Source organism: Peromyscus leucopus, chromosome 10 (genome assembly GCF_004664715.2).
Source record: "Peromyscus leucopus breed LL Stock chromosome 10, UCI_PerLeu_2.1, whole genome shotgun sequence".
Taxonomy (NCBI): domain Eukaryota; kingdom Metazoa; phylum Chordata; class Mammalia; order Rodentia; family Cricetidae; genus Peromyscus; species Peromyscus leucopus.
The window spans coordinates 14442114-14456197 of record NC_051071.1 but is presented as its reverse complement, the minus strand read 5'-3'; the positions used below and the strand labels follow the sequence as shown (position 1 = coordinate 14456197).

Genomic DNA, 14084 nt, shown 5'->3' with positions numbered 1-14084 from the left:
TCCCGAGCACCACCTCCTCGCCGTGGGCCCCTTTTGTTCTGGCGCGGCTTTGTGCCTTGAGGGGAAGCAGAGTGTGAAAAGCTTAGATGTGATCGGGTTTCTTGGTATGGTGTGTTCTTCAGGGTGTAACATGTTAAGTGTGGAAAGCTACCTAAGCCGGTGTGGTTCCCCATAGAAACGGGATGGGGCTTTCCTCTCTGCCAGCGGCTGCCACCACGGCCCTATGACACATGCCAGGGAAGGCCAGGCTGGTAGGGGTGCTCTGTCAGGGACAGAGCTCTTCATTTGGACCACCTCAAAACAGGACACCAAAGTGAAGACAAGGAACTGAGAAGATTCTGTTTCAGAAGTTGTTTCCACACAGTTCTTAGCCCAACTTTAGCCACTGTTGATAGAGTGGGGTCTTCATCCCCTTAGTAAAGAATGTAAGAGTGAGTTCAGAGGAAGCTTAAGGACACTTACCAGAGTTTAAAAGAAACCCCCAGGCCGAGAAGCTGTAAACGTCATCAGCTGCCCACAGGAGGAGACTGGAAGAGAGGTGACCAAGCCCTGGCTCACACTGGATGGCAGTCAGACACCGGACAAGTGGCCACAGGGCACGAGGAAGGCTTTGGAGAGAGTAAGGAAGCCTGAGTATGAGAAAAAGCATGCTTAGGTTCTGACCAGCCTCTGAAAGAGAGGCAGAAAAAAAGAGGAAGAGTCCTGCTTTCCTGACTGGTCTCAGACATGGCGGCAGACCCAGTGTGGCTGGCGGGGAGGGGCCGGGCTGGGGTGGGGGAGGTGGAAGAGAAAAGTACAGTATCTCATTAAAGGGAACCATTCTTCTGCCTATCTCTCTGGCTGTTTGTTTGAGACCGCCTCACCATGTATGGAACTCCCCTGGTCTGCACGGGGAGTTCCTGGCTGGCCTTGTCCTCACAGAGCTCTGTCTGCCTGCTGAGTGCTGCCGTGGAAGGTATGAGCTGCCCTTCCTAGAGGTGGTCCGGGGCCAGGTGATTTAGGCACAACTGGAATGTTAGGTGCTACTCACTTGCCAGGAGGTCCCCCTTACCCGGCGGCCCTCACTGCCTCTCCCACTCTGCCTCTGAGACCTGGAATCCTGCCATGCAGTTGATTTAGTTAGGCAAGAGCCAGGGCTCTGGCAGCACCAGACGCAGGTGAGGAATCTCTCACATTCTCTTGGGAGCCCTCTCTTTCTTGGCTCCTTTGTTCTTCAGAAGTAGTCAGTTGGTATAGAGGCCTGGGGTGAGGGGTCAGCATTGGTGCTGCTGGTCTCTCCAGCAGCCCGTGGTCACATGAGTGGCCACACTGGACCTGAACAAGGAAAGGGGGACAAACCAGAGAATGTGGCCAGCCTCACAGGACCTACATGCCTGCCTTGTAACTTCTTTGAAGTGACTTCCTGAAGACCCCATGAGTTAGTGTGGTGTAGTAACTGACGTCTGAAAAACCATATCAGGAGGCTGGAGAGATGGCCTAGTGGTTAAAAGCAATAGTTTCTCCTTCAAAGGGCCTGAGTTTGATTCCCAGCACCCACATGGCAGCTCACAGCTGTCTGTAACTCCAGTTCCAGGAGATCTGACAGCGTTTTTTTTTTTTTTTTTAGACTCTTTGGGTACCAGGTGTGAAAGTGGTTCACAGACATATGTACAGGCAACACACTCATACATATTGGAAAAAAGAAAGACCATGTTACTTAATTATGCTATATCCCTGGGAAATGCACACCCTGAGTTTCTAAGTTCAGGAAGAAATTGGTCCACGCTATTGAAAATGTGTACAAGGTACCAGTTAAGCCCTAGGGTATTTCGTGGTAATTGATGACTGCCCAACTCCCCTTTTATCCTAACCTGCCCCATCGTGGATGTTACGCATGCTCACATTTGTCCTGCTCGAGATGGTGCTGGGCTCATCAGAAGCAGTCCCTAGCCCGCCCCCATCTGATGATAAGGTGCTCCATCTGCTCACTCTTAGGAACTCTTTGATGCTTTAATTGGATATGAGGTTAGCTATATCTTGTCCAGTCACCTCCTTTCTTTGAAATTGGGGCTCAGGTACCAGTTTTGATCCTGTTTGAGTAAGAAGTAAAAGAAATCTTAGTGTGTTTCTCCTGTCGGGTATAATGACTGCTGTTTGGAATGAATTGAGTTAAAACAAACTTCTACATCTCCTTTCGACTGGCACAGAGTCTGCCAGTCTTCTTGGGCAGGAGAAAGCTTCATAGTGCAGCCCATGCTGAAGTTGGCATGTGTCAGCTAGGCAGCCCTGGGGCCATGGGCTGAGGTAATCCTGCAGGTGAAAGCCATTGTTTTGGTGAGGGGGTGGAGGGGGACAGCGAATGTTAGTTTGTAAGATTTTCTATTTGTCCCATGAAAGTCATAGATGTTTGATTTTGACAGTCCATATAACATTGAAGGATAGTGATTTAAAAAATAAAAGGAAGATATCGGTTTTGAATAGTTGGAAAAGAATTATAGGTAACTTTTAAATTCACATTGCATTGGGGGGCAGTCTGGATGCCTTAATGATAAAGGCTTTGGGGTGTCACCCCTTAAACACAGGGACAACCTAATCTTTGGACCTTGGGCATGCGGCATTCCGACTAGTCTAGATGATTGCTTGTCCACTGTCATCATCAAGTGCTGGTCGTTGCTTTTTGCCCTGCTTGCTTAGAAACAGAAAGGGAGGCCTTCACGGTCAGGCCTGTGGGGAGGGTGTGCTCAGGCCGTGTGAGGTGGCCTGGCAAAGACCAGGGAAGTGGTGGTTCTCAGAGATGACAACCCAGCATCTCCTGGGGACTCCAGGAGCCCACGCCTGTGCTTGGCCAGACCCAGGGCTGAGGCTGGCGCTTGCCTGAGTGGGAGACTGGGCTGAGTGTGAGGGGCTCACAGGTGGGGTCTCCAGGCTAGAGCTCGCTCGCTCTCTCTTTCCCACGCTGAGGGGTGAAGCGTCCCCCTCTCATTCCCGCCCGTCAGGAGCTCATCCACCCAGACATCTCTGCTTCCGATTCGCACGTCTCTGCTGCTCCCCTGCGTCTGTTGGTCCTTCCCACTCGGTTCACTTACTGAGGACTATTTCGGTGTCAGGGAGGGGCCCTGGCCTAAGAGTACTGAGGTGAACAAAACAGATGTCTTGTGCCCCTAGGGGCCTTCCAGCCTGGAGGTAGTTGACACACATGCCACGGCACTGCCAAGCCAGCTTCCAGAGGGTCTCTGCCGATCATTCAGGCAACAAGTCACACTCCCACACTGTGGGAATTCCTCAGGACCCAGAATGGTGGGACCATGGGTAGCAGGTAAAAGCTTTCTGTCTGGAGTCTAGACCTTTGTCTTTTGAGAAAAGTTGCCCTGACTCTTGTCCCTTTGGGGGCATCAACCTCAACAAAATGTCTTTTTTTCTGTTGCAGTGTTTTGGTTGTTTGGGACAGGCTAGATCACTGCCTCTGCCTTCCCAGTCCAGGAGTAAACAGAATGAGGCTTTGGAGCATTAGGGGCATCCTGTGCGAAGCTGGACAGTAGAGACCATGTCCCGTAAACACAGTTCATTTTTGTTTGCTTTCCTACCAATGCGTGTTCTTTGCTATTCCGTTTTAGTTTGCTGTGCTTAGTATTTCCTAGATCAGGGTTACAAACTACTGACTAGGCACATACCCAGCAGAGTGCTCCAATGTCAAGAGTTTGTTCCTAACCACTAGGCAGGGGCCACACTATCTCAGACCTGGCGGTAAGAGCCAGAAAAGCAGCTGTTGGTAGTTTTTAGGCTTGGGTAGCGGGAGAGGAAAGGAAGGACCATCCACCTGACTTCGCCGAGTGGCTCTCCGGGTCTCTGGGCAGATTTGGCTCTTTGTAAGCTGAGAGAGGGGACAAAGTACAGCACCAAAGCCCAGGTATCTCAGCAAGCAAGCTAGGATCCAGTGCCTCTTCAGAGGGCCATGACTCTGGAGCCCTTCTACCCGGGAGGGTGGTAGCCCTTCCCAGCCTTCCCAGGAATCCCTTAATGAGCCCCTGCTACTGCTTCGGCAGGCTGCCCGTGTGAGGCCTTTTGAAAGGTCACGTGTGCCTCCTCAACCGCCCTCAAGGAGCTATTGTTATTTTTTCTGAGTGTCTGAGGAGCTGGCCACCCTGGCCCAGTAAGCCTGAGCCAGGCCCAGAGCCATCGACCAGAAGGGGCCATGCACCTGCCGTGTGCGGACCGGTTGTTGAGGGCACGCCGTGTCTTCATTGAGTTACGTCTTGCTTAAGGAGATCGGGGCGTACAAAGCCCGGTCTCTGTGGAGCTGTCAAGGCGTGAGGCTGTTACCGTGTATTAATCAGATTTTGGGGAATCCTCCCTTGGTTTTGTTGCGTTTTTTTGTTTTTCTATATGGCTTAGCTAGATTGTGGACATTTTGCAGTTTCATTGGGTGTGTGGAGCCATTTTTATTTGCTTCCAATACAAAAGAAAAATGACAGTCTGTTTTGAGACATAATCCACCAGAGGTCCTTATTTACACACTTGAAGAACACCCAAGATTCAACTTGTCTACCTGGTCCTGTTCACAGATTTTGCTTACAGGGACCTGTCACCCTCCTGTTGAAGGCAGCATTACAGATACCTCCATAGGCTTTCCTAAACACCAGGGTTAGCATGCAGCTGCAGCCAGATGCTCATTCTAATTGGAAGTTCGCTGCTTCTCACATGGAAAACATCCCCACAGATGCTGTTCAGCTGTGGGGATTGTGCTAACTGCCTGCAGCATCCCACAGCCCGGGGTGGGTTTCTTTTGTTTTAGATTTAGTGTGTGTGTGTGTGTGTGTGTGTGTGTGTGTGTGTGTGTGTGTGTGTGTGTGTTTTGCCTACATGTGTGTGCCTGGTGCTCTAGGAGGTCAGAAGAGGGTATCCGGTTCCGTGGAACTCGTTACAGATGTTGTACATCACGTGGAAGTGCTAAGAACTGAACCCTGGGTCTCAGCAGTAACAAGTGCTCTTGACCCTGAGTCATCGCTGCAGCCGTAGGTGTGACTGCCGTAGAAGTGGCAATTCTTTCTAAAGATGGCTTGTTGAGAGAGCCTTCATCTCTGAGTGACCCGTGGTGGAAGGGTAGAACTCCCTCCAGCCGGTCATCCCCGACCGCCACAGATGCACACGCACACACATACACTTACCTAAACAAACAAAACCCCAAGGTCCCACCAAGGAGCCCTGGCTGGCTTGGAACTCACTATCTACCTACTTCTGACTCACTGAGTGCTGAGCTCAAAGGCATGTACCACCTCGTCCAGCCTTATAAATTAATTTTAAAAAGAAGTGTGTTACTGAACAAGTACTGTGGTAGTGGATCTGTCCCCCAGATACTTAGGAGATTAAGAAAGGCAGATTGCTTAAGTCAGAAGTTTTGTTCAGTTTGGTCAGCAGAGACCTGTCTGACGAAACAGAGAGGGAGAAACAAAGGGAGGAAACAGAAGTGTAGACGTTACCTTTTACTCTGGTAACAAGCCTTTCCTCAAGTTTTATATGAATGGTTGGACGTCTACACCCTGTTACCTAAGGTCATCTTTACCGCAGAAAATCTGTAAAAGTGCAGAGTGGCAGCGAGTTTCTGATTTGATCACGGCTGTATTTAGTGTTCTCAAACTTCTGTGCTGATAGGCCATCTTGGTAGATAGCCCCACTCCCTGCCCAGTCAGTTGTGAATTTCAGTAAAGCATAAAAACAGTTATTTGAAAAGTGAAGTTAAAAAAAGACTGTAAAAGCTTGTGTTAGATTCACAGACCTAACAGTTACTTTGTGATTTTGCTGTGACCCCCCCCACCAAGTAATACGGTATCTTTGCTTACGTCATCTGAATGGGTACGTCATCAGAATGGGTACCATTCACAGGCTAGCCCATGAACTGTAGTTTAAGAAATGCTGGTCTAGGATGTGCATGACATAATTGTGCAAATTAAATGCACTTACAAGCTCTTTAGCCAAAGTAACATTTTTTCTGAGAGTATTAAATGCTTGAATTGTAAGCAGATACACATATAAATGTGAATACAATTACACACTTCAAGATCCAGTTGTCCGGTAATGCTTCCGATGCAGTGTGTTTTGCAGAGTGAAATGAGACTGTCTCTTCTCTGATTTATCAAGTTTAAATGAGTACAGACACTCCAGGTAGGAAATATCCAATGCAAAGAAGACGTACAAGTGAGACTCACCAGTGTGTGTGGGGGGGGGGGAGACACCCTCTGAGAGAGGTGGAGGATAGGTCAGTTGTTTTTCCTAGACCCTCCTGTCTCAGAACACTCGGCTGCTTGCTGTCTTTGGTCCTGATGATTGACACCCATCTTGTTAATGCTTACGAAATGAGGGAAATGGTTCCATACAAGTAATTCCACATTCTTTATGAGCATCAACAGATCTCAAACCAGTGTTGGCATGGGTAGGCTGCAGCTATGGCCAGACTCCCTGGCCTCCCATGTGTCTGTCTGTCTGCTTTGTGGGGTGGACAGCATGACCTTCCTTTAGACAGGATTGAAAGACCCAAGTGTGTTCATTCCCCTTCAGGACCAGACTGAAGTTCAAACGAAGAGGTTCACGTGGTGACTGCTCCCACCCGGGAGACTGTGGATGCCGAGTGCGTGTTAGAGAAGGAGTGACGTGTCCTAAGAGTGAGAGGAAAATGAAGTGACTCCCAGGCACCTGTGGAGAGGGCCCCGTGGGTCAGGGAGGGCGTGCTGCAGCGGAGCGGAGCGAGCAGTGGACCTGGCTGGGCGGGAACCACAGAAGCAGAGCTCTATTGACCGAGTTCTTAGGAAGCCAGGTTGGGCTGGGCGCGGCGGTGAGTGGCTGTAAACCGAGCGCCTGGTAGACTGAGGCACAAGGATTTTGATTTGTTTTCTTGTTTTGTTTTGTTTTTCGAGACAGGGTTTCTCTGTGTAGCTTTGCGCCTTTCCTGGGACTCACTTGGTAGCCCAGGCTGGCCTCGAACTCACAGAGATCCGCCTGGCTCTGCCTCCCGAGTGCTGGGATTAAAGGCGTGCACCACCACCGCCCGGCAAGGATTTTGAATTCCACCCAAGAACCGCGATCCAAAGATTGATATTGAAAGCCTGCCTCGAAATGTAAAACAGACACGAGACAGTAAGCACTGTGGGCAAGGGTTGGTCCTGGGAGCTTGGCTCCGCAGCAGACCTTCTGAGGGGCTGACAGTGCCTGTGGGGACTGGGGGGCTGCTGTTCCCCACGAGCGTGACCACCAGCCGCGCAGCAGGGGTCACAAAGGGACCTCACTCTAACCCTCCTCCGAGTCCCGAGGGCTGGTATAAAGTCCGTATCTCTTAGATACCCAGGTGTCTTTGGAGTCAGTCACAGGAGGTGTTTGGTTATGACGTGGTGCTGGTGTCCAAGTGGCAGGACTTGGAGTCGGAGCAGACACTTTAAAACTAAGGCAGGTGTGCTCATACAAAGCCGTGTGTGGTCAGCCAGGCAGAGCCCCGGGCTGGGAGACTGGCGTTCCACATGGTCTAGAATGAAAGGCAGCGGCGGTGGCTCAGTCTCTGTGGTCATTAGCTTCACCACGCGTGTGTCACCCGACGGGCAGGCAGGCAGGCAGGCTCTGTGCATAATGAGGAAGGAAAAACATTTTGAAAGCACACACGGTTCTACCTAAATTGTGTGTGTTCTCCCTTCTCTCACTTGATGCTTTTGACCGTCTGAGCCGTGTTCCAGCTGTAACACCTCTGTCTGCCGAGGTTGTGCGTTGTATGTTCTGGAGCTTAAAAATAAATCCATTTGGGGGAGGAACCTGAACCTGTGTGATAATGTTAGGCATGCGAACGCAAGCGCATGAGCTGAGAAAGTAAAAATCATGGTTTCCATGGCAATGCCTAACTTCTCTGCCTCGTGTTGTACACATTACTCACACAGTACATTGGCCAGGATTACCTAGTGATAAAAATCGCTCTGCAGGCGTCCAAGGGTGGATGTCCTGCTTCTCTGTCTGCAGCCTTCCCCCAGTGAATCCCCTGTTCTCTGCGTAACCTGGGCGGGAGTCTGCGCAGCCAACCCCAACCTCTAATCCTGACCTCTCAGTCGGCCCCTTCTTCCATGGTGGAAGCCATGCATGTCAGCCTGCCTGTGACTCACGCTGCTCCCTGTCTCTCTCCTTCGCAGATATATGTTGGGCAGAGGAGGAAAACGGAAGTTTGAGGAGCATGAAGATGGGCTGGAAGGCAAAGTCGTGTCCTCCTCTGACGGTCCATCCAGGGTGTCCTACACCTTACAGCGTCAGACTGTCTTCAACATTTCCCTTATGAAGCTCTATAACCACAGGCCTCTGACGGAGCCCAGCTTGCAGAAGACTGTCTTAATTAACAACATGTTGAGGCGGATCCAGGAGGAACTCAAGCAGGAAGGCAGCCTGAGGCCTGCGTTCACCCCCACTCCCCAGCCCAGCGACTCGCTGGGCGACAGCTACAGGGAGGCCCCACCTGCCTTCTCCCACCTGGCCGCGCCTCCTGCTCACCCCTGTGACCTAGGAAGCACTACACCCTTGGAGGCCTGCCTCACCCCCGCCTCCCTGCTAGAGGATGACGATGACGCTTTCTGCACCTCGCAGGCCGCACAGCCTGCGGCTCCCCCCAGACTCTCTTCTCCAGCCCTCCCTCCCGAAAAGGACAGCTTCTCCTCCGCCTTGGACGAGATTGAGGAGCTCTGTCCCACATCTACCTCCACAGAGGCTGCCCTGGCGTCAGTGGCGCCCGGCAGCCCAAAAGGAACCTCCGGTGAGTCCAGCATCCAGAAACCTGAGGGGCCCCAGGAAGGCCGCACAGATGACTCGAGATTCATGGACTCTCTGCCTGGGAACTTTGAAATAACAACGTCCACAGGTTTCCTGACAGACTTGACCCTGGACGACATCTTGTTTGCTGACATTGACACATCCATGTACGATTTTGACCCCTGCACCTCTGCTTCGGGGACAGCCTCAAAAATGGCCCCCGTGTCGGCGGATGACCTCTTCAAGACCCTGGCCCCCTACAGCAGTCAGCCTGTCGCCCCGAGTCAGCCTTTCAAAATGGACCTCACAGAGCTGGACCACATCATGGAGGTGCTTGTCGGGTCCTAAGACGGCCTAAGCAGGCCGCAACCCCCCCCCACCCCACCCCCACCCCCACCCCCCGACAGTTTGTCCTCACTGTGCATGGAACCTTGCTTGCCTTTTTCAGAGAAAAAGAAACTTTTACAAAAGGATCACACTAGTATTTCCTTTGAGCAGAGCTGGAGTGCCTTCATTCGCGTATGACCACTTTTAATACACTCTCTGGGCGGGCTCCCCCTAGACCCGCTGCCCTGGCGCAGGAGAAGAGACGACATTTGAAGACTGGGTTGCTCATGTTGAAAGGTTCAAGTGGAGAGCTGTTCAGTCGAACAGTTCAAGCGAAGCACAAGGGTTAGGTTGGAAAAGCTGTAAATTGCATGTGCATATTTGTCTATTTTTTCTATAAGTTTTATTGCAAGAGGTAAAAAGAGTATATATCTATATTATTTGGATAATCTCAGTACCTTCCTGGCGTTTTGCCCTGTGTAAGTTGACTTGGCAATTCCGCCTTTTTAGAGGCATTAACTACTCGTAAGTGTTGCATTCACATGGCTGTTTAGAAAACTGCTGCCCAAATTTATTTTATATTTTTGTACAGATTCTGCAGTTTATGATATTGTTTTTCTAAAAACAAATGCTGTTTATACATATGAGATAGCTATTTTGATAGGATTTGCTCACATAGTTCCTGCAAACATAAGCTGTACACGTTGCACTTGTACTTTTATAATGTTTTATATGTGTATGGTGCAAGAGAAGATTGACGTCCCCAAACGCAAACACACACCGCGCTTTAATAAAGGGCCAGGTGATCTGACACCCAAATTTCACAAGCACCAGCCCTTGGCACGATCACCCGCCAGTACTGTGACTTCCGCGGCCAGAGCCCTGTCTGCTCATCACACTTGGCAGTAAGCAGATGTCGGGAGATGGCTATGGGTCCTGGGCTTGCTACGACGGTCTCCTTATCTCCTCTTCAGAGCAGAGGCTCTAGCATCTTGTTTATGTAAGAGCGTACTTGTGGCCAGGTGTGGTGGTGCACCCCTTTAATTCCAGCACTTGGAAGGCAGGGACAGGTGGATTTCTGTGAGTTCGAGTCCTGCCAGAGCTATACAGTGAGAGCCCTGTCTCAAGGGTGGGGAAGTAAGAAAAAGACTGTATTTATGCCAGGTTTGCTCTTTTAACCGTTTTTGTTTTAATTTTGTAAAATGCAGACCCCGGTCTTACCCCTTGGGCATAGCTTTTATGATGAGACCACAATTTTACATAACAGTTTTACAAGCAGCCGACCTCTTCATGGAGCTGAGCCCTACTTCAGTGCTTAGGGCTCATAAAGAAGAAATTCTCCCCAGAAGGCATCCATCATGTTGCTGAACTGCCTTTCCCGGTGTCCTTTCCACACCCGGAGCTTTCGTTTCCTCTGTTACTAAGAGCTACAAATGGCATCTTCATGATCACCACCGTGAGCTCCTCCGCTCACCTCAGCCAGCCGGGATGCACTCTCAACATCTGTGACTGGAGCCGCGGTCTGTCGCCTCATGTCACGGTGTCCAGTCTGGTTGCTTTCTTTCATTCACAAAGCTCTTACACCCGAATACAGGACGGGAATGTCTCAGCGTGTTCTGGCCCCCCTCCCCCGGGGGTCTCCGGCCCCTGAAGCGGCTCTTCTTCCCAGTGCTGTCCCAAGTCGTCCTGGTGTGTTTCAGGTGTCACGTCCATTGCTGAGGTCTGCCGCCGCCGCCGCCGCTGCCGTCCTTGTGGGCCATGCTTCCTGTCGCGGCGTCAGCTGTTCAGTACAGCTTACAGCCTAGATCGTTATGCAGATGGCTTCCTTAGGAGTAACTTTTATATTTATTTAAAACGTTTTAAATTATGGGATTTTGTTTTTGTTTTTGTTGTCGGTCATTTGTCAATATTCAGTCACCAGTTCTGCTCGCTTCTTGCCATGGATAAAATTGGGTCTTTCTGGCCAATTAAAAAGATAAGTTTATAAATGGCACTTTAAACAAGCCATAGATAGTTTTATTTTTTATAATGCACATGGCAAGCAAATGTGTTTGTGATGAAGGAACTGCTCATCCACAGAGAAGATTTGTGTGTGGTGTGCTGGCTGTCCTTTCACATCCTGGTTTACCTTTTCCCGTGTGCGTGTGTTTGAAAGGCTGCTGCCCAGCTGTGGAGCAGTGAGCAGCCCATCCAGCTGTGCCTGTCCGCTGCAGGCAGCCTGCACATGCACCTCTCACCCTGCACGTGTGTGTGTGTTTCCTTTGGTGTAGGAGCAGGGACCAGGAGAAGGCGAGGGTCAGTGATGCTTCCAGCTCTCATTGTGCTGGTCCATTTTAGGAACTTTACTTCCTTGAAGAAAGCAGGTCTACCCATCGTCTGTGTTTTAGAACTGGAGGACCCTGTGAACTGGCCACATGCCACACACATCTGCATACGTGTGCATATACAGTAGTGTTGCTTCTTCCCAACAAAAATGGCACAAAGCAGTTGATTGCCATTGTCAAAAACTGATCTACAGTAACTTAGAACAACTGTACTTTTGTTGGATTAGCAAATCGTGTCTTTAAACGATCCCATATGTTGGGCAACAGTTCAAATAAGCACAGAGAAGCGTGGCCCAAACGTAGTTCTCTGACTCCAGTGCATTCGTAAGGCCGGGCTTCCAAATCAAAACAGCCACCCCACCAGCGGCAGGCACGTGCTTAGTCTCAGGACGTGCATGGGAAACTAACGGCCCGTTTTCAGAAAGAGCAAGCCCATCAAAAGTTCAGACTGACTTTGTGTCCTATTTATATTAAGTGATGTCCCAACAGGGAAGAAAGAGGCAGAGCCAGAGTGCAATCTCCCAGTCCCAGTGTGAGTGTGGGACTCGCTTCCAGGTGCTCCCTGGCCGCCGTGGTGGCTTGCCTTCTCAAAGACAGTTGGTGGCCTCCAGAGCCAGGCAGGTAGCCTGGGGTGCCGGGGCCTGAGAGGCAGTTGTTGACAGTGATGTGCAATGAAGTGACAAGCTGAGAGCAGAATCCTGAGAGATTTAAAGTGGTGGTTTCCCCATAAGTTATTTATTCCTTTTTTTTCCTTTGTAAATATATTTATTTTACTGTGGCGCTCTAACAACATCTGGGTGGTATGATGCAGAATGTATGGTAGGAATGTATTTCTTGTAGGAATGTAAATCTGTATTAAAAGGGGAGCCAAGCCAGCCCCACCCTGTCTCACCATCACATACACAGTCCACATTCATTTTCACTCTCATCTCCAATATGGGTCTATTTAAAATATGCAAAAGGTGTAGATGAGGAGTGCTTTAATACCTCTAAATTTTTAAGAAAATCAAGCATAAAAGGGTTGACAATTTTTTAAAGTTTTCTTAGTAGCACTTTCGCTTATGACAGAAGGGGCAACACACAGGCACCTACCTTCATACCAAAGGGTGAGAAACAGCCACAGCCTCCCAACCGCTCGGTGTCTTGAACAGTTGAGCTTTTTACCGCCATGGCCCCTTGAAGTGCCCCAACCATCCTGAGGTCAATCAAGGAAAATTTCTTAACGAAGTAAGCTCCAAAGAGCCAAAGTATCAACTTACGGATCATTTTTAAAGCTTAAATTTATTAACCACCTTTGCGGTAAACAATGAATTATGAATACTGCAAGGGCAGCCTTCTTAAATGACAGGCATAAAAAGAGCCTGCGTGTGCAGCCACTGTTCACCTCTGTGTGAATTGTCTTAATTTTGAAACTTTGCTCTTACAAATTGGACCTTTATACGTTTCTGAAAGTCGCAGGAAGAAGAGAGCGTATCTGACTTGTCCTAGCTGTAAATGGTTAGTTCTCGTGCTGGCCCGCCCCTGGATGCCAGCGGGCTGTGCATCTGCCCGTGTGCCGTTGTCTCCAGTGCTTCCAAGAATGAGTCTACATGGTTCCTGAAAATTAGCCAGGATCAAATGCTCTTGCAGACAAAGCCAATACAATTTTTGGACTTTTTTGGGGGAATTTGGAAGGGAAAAGTAGTCCGTATGTACAACTGAAGTATGGAAAGTGTCCATAGGGACATGCTGGGTGCATGGATTCTGAGGAAGGCTTTTTCTCGAAAGGAGGTGTGACCCTTCCCCACAGACCTGAGCTGTGCCTTCTCTATGCAATATTACAGATGTCACATCGGAACCCAGAGGGCTGTGTTCAATGTAGGTTCATTCAGGCTGTGTTCTAAACAATTGGACAGATTTAAATGTACATGGAAATGAGCGGTCTTTTGTAGTTTTATATTATACAATAAACAGTTAAAGGATGAGACGTGTTTACAGTTTTCTTTTGACTGGAGTCCCACCGGCCTGTGTTGTGTCTCTTTGGTCCCACCGAGGTACAACTCCCAGTGTGCTCTGCCCATACTCCTCCTGTCCTGCGGCTCCCCAGGCTTCTCGAGGCCCTCCTAACTTCCTTTTCCTTCTCTGCGCCAGCTCTCTCCAGACATCATCTTGACCTCTACCCTGTCTGTAACCTGAGCCGATCTCCCACCCCCACCCGGGACTTGAAAACCTGTGGCTAGCCCCTGCCCCTTCCACTGTTGGACTGACTGTCTAGCAGAGGTGCAGTGTCTGTCTCTCTATTGGCCGTTCTCCATGGCACCTGCCCTCCAGTAGGCCACCTGGGCCCCTCGGGCTCAACTCTGCCCCACACAGTAAGCCTGCCTTCAGTTCCAGCCTCTCTGTCCACTCTGACACCTTTACCCTCTGTCATCCTCACCTCCTCCTGGTGTCCCGTGTCTGTGCGTCACTGGTCTTCCTTGTCCTGGTGGTTTGGGTGTCATGTGTGAGTGACAGTCTGGGCTACCCTGCCATCTTCAGGGGCTGCCTGGGGTGGGGGTGTCCAGGCACTCCTTGACAGCTGGGCCACTGCTAGCTGGTGAGGCAGCAGGGGTAGGTATGAGAGAAGTGAAAAATCCGTGCTCCATTAAATGAGCTTGGGAATGTGGAAGGCAGGGCTTGGGGGTGGGCTGTAAACTGAATTGTTCTCCA

General features: G+C 50.1%; 1 protein-coding gene across 5 annotated transcripts in view; it reads left to right on the top strand.

Annotated features, from left to right (window-relative positions):
* Window positions 1-13360, top strand: part of Sertad2 (SERTA domain containing 2) — a 114906-nt gene extending 101546 nt beyond the window's left edge. For all 5 annotated transcript variants that reach the window (XM_028876318.2, XM_037208961.1, XM_028876314.2 and 2 more), the window contains exon 2: window positions 8139-13360. In XM_028876318.2, coding sequence (XP_028732151.1) covers window positions 8143-9093 — 951 coding nt within the window. In that variant the 5' untranslated portion in view covers window positions 8139-8142 and the 3' untranslated portion in view covers window positions 9094-13360. The remainder of the gene's footprint in view (window positions 1-8138) is intronic.
* The last annotated feature ends 724 nt before the right edge of the window (window positions 13361-14084 follow it).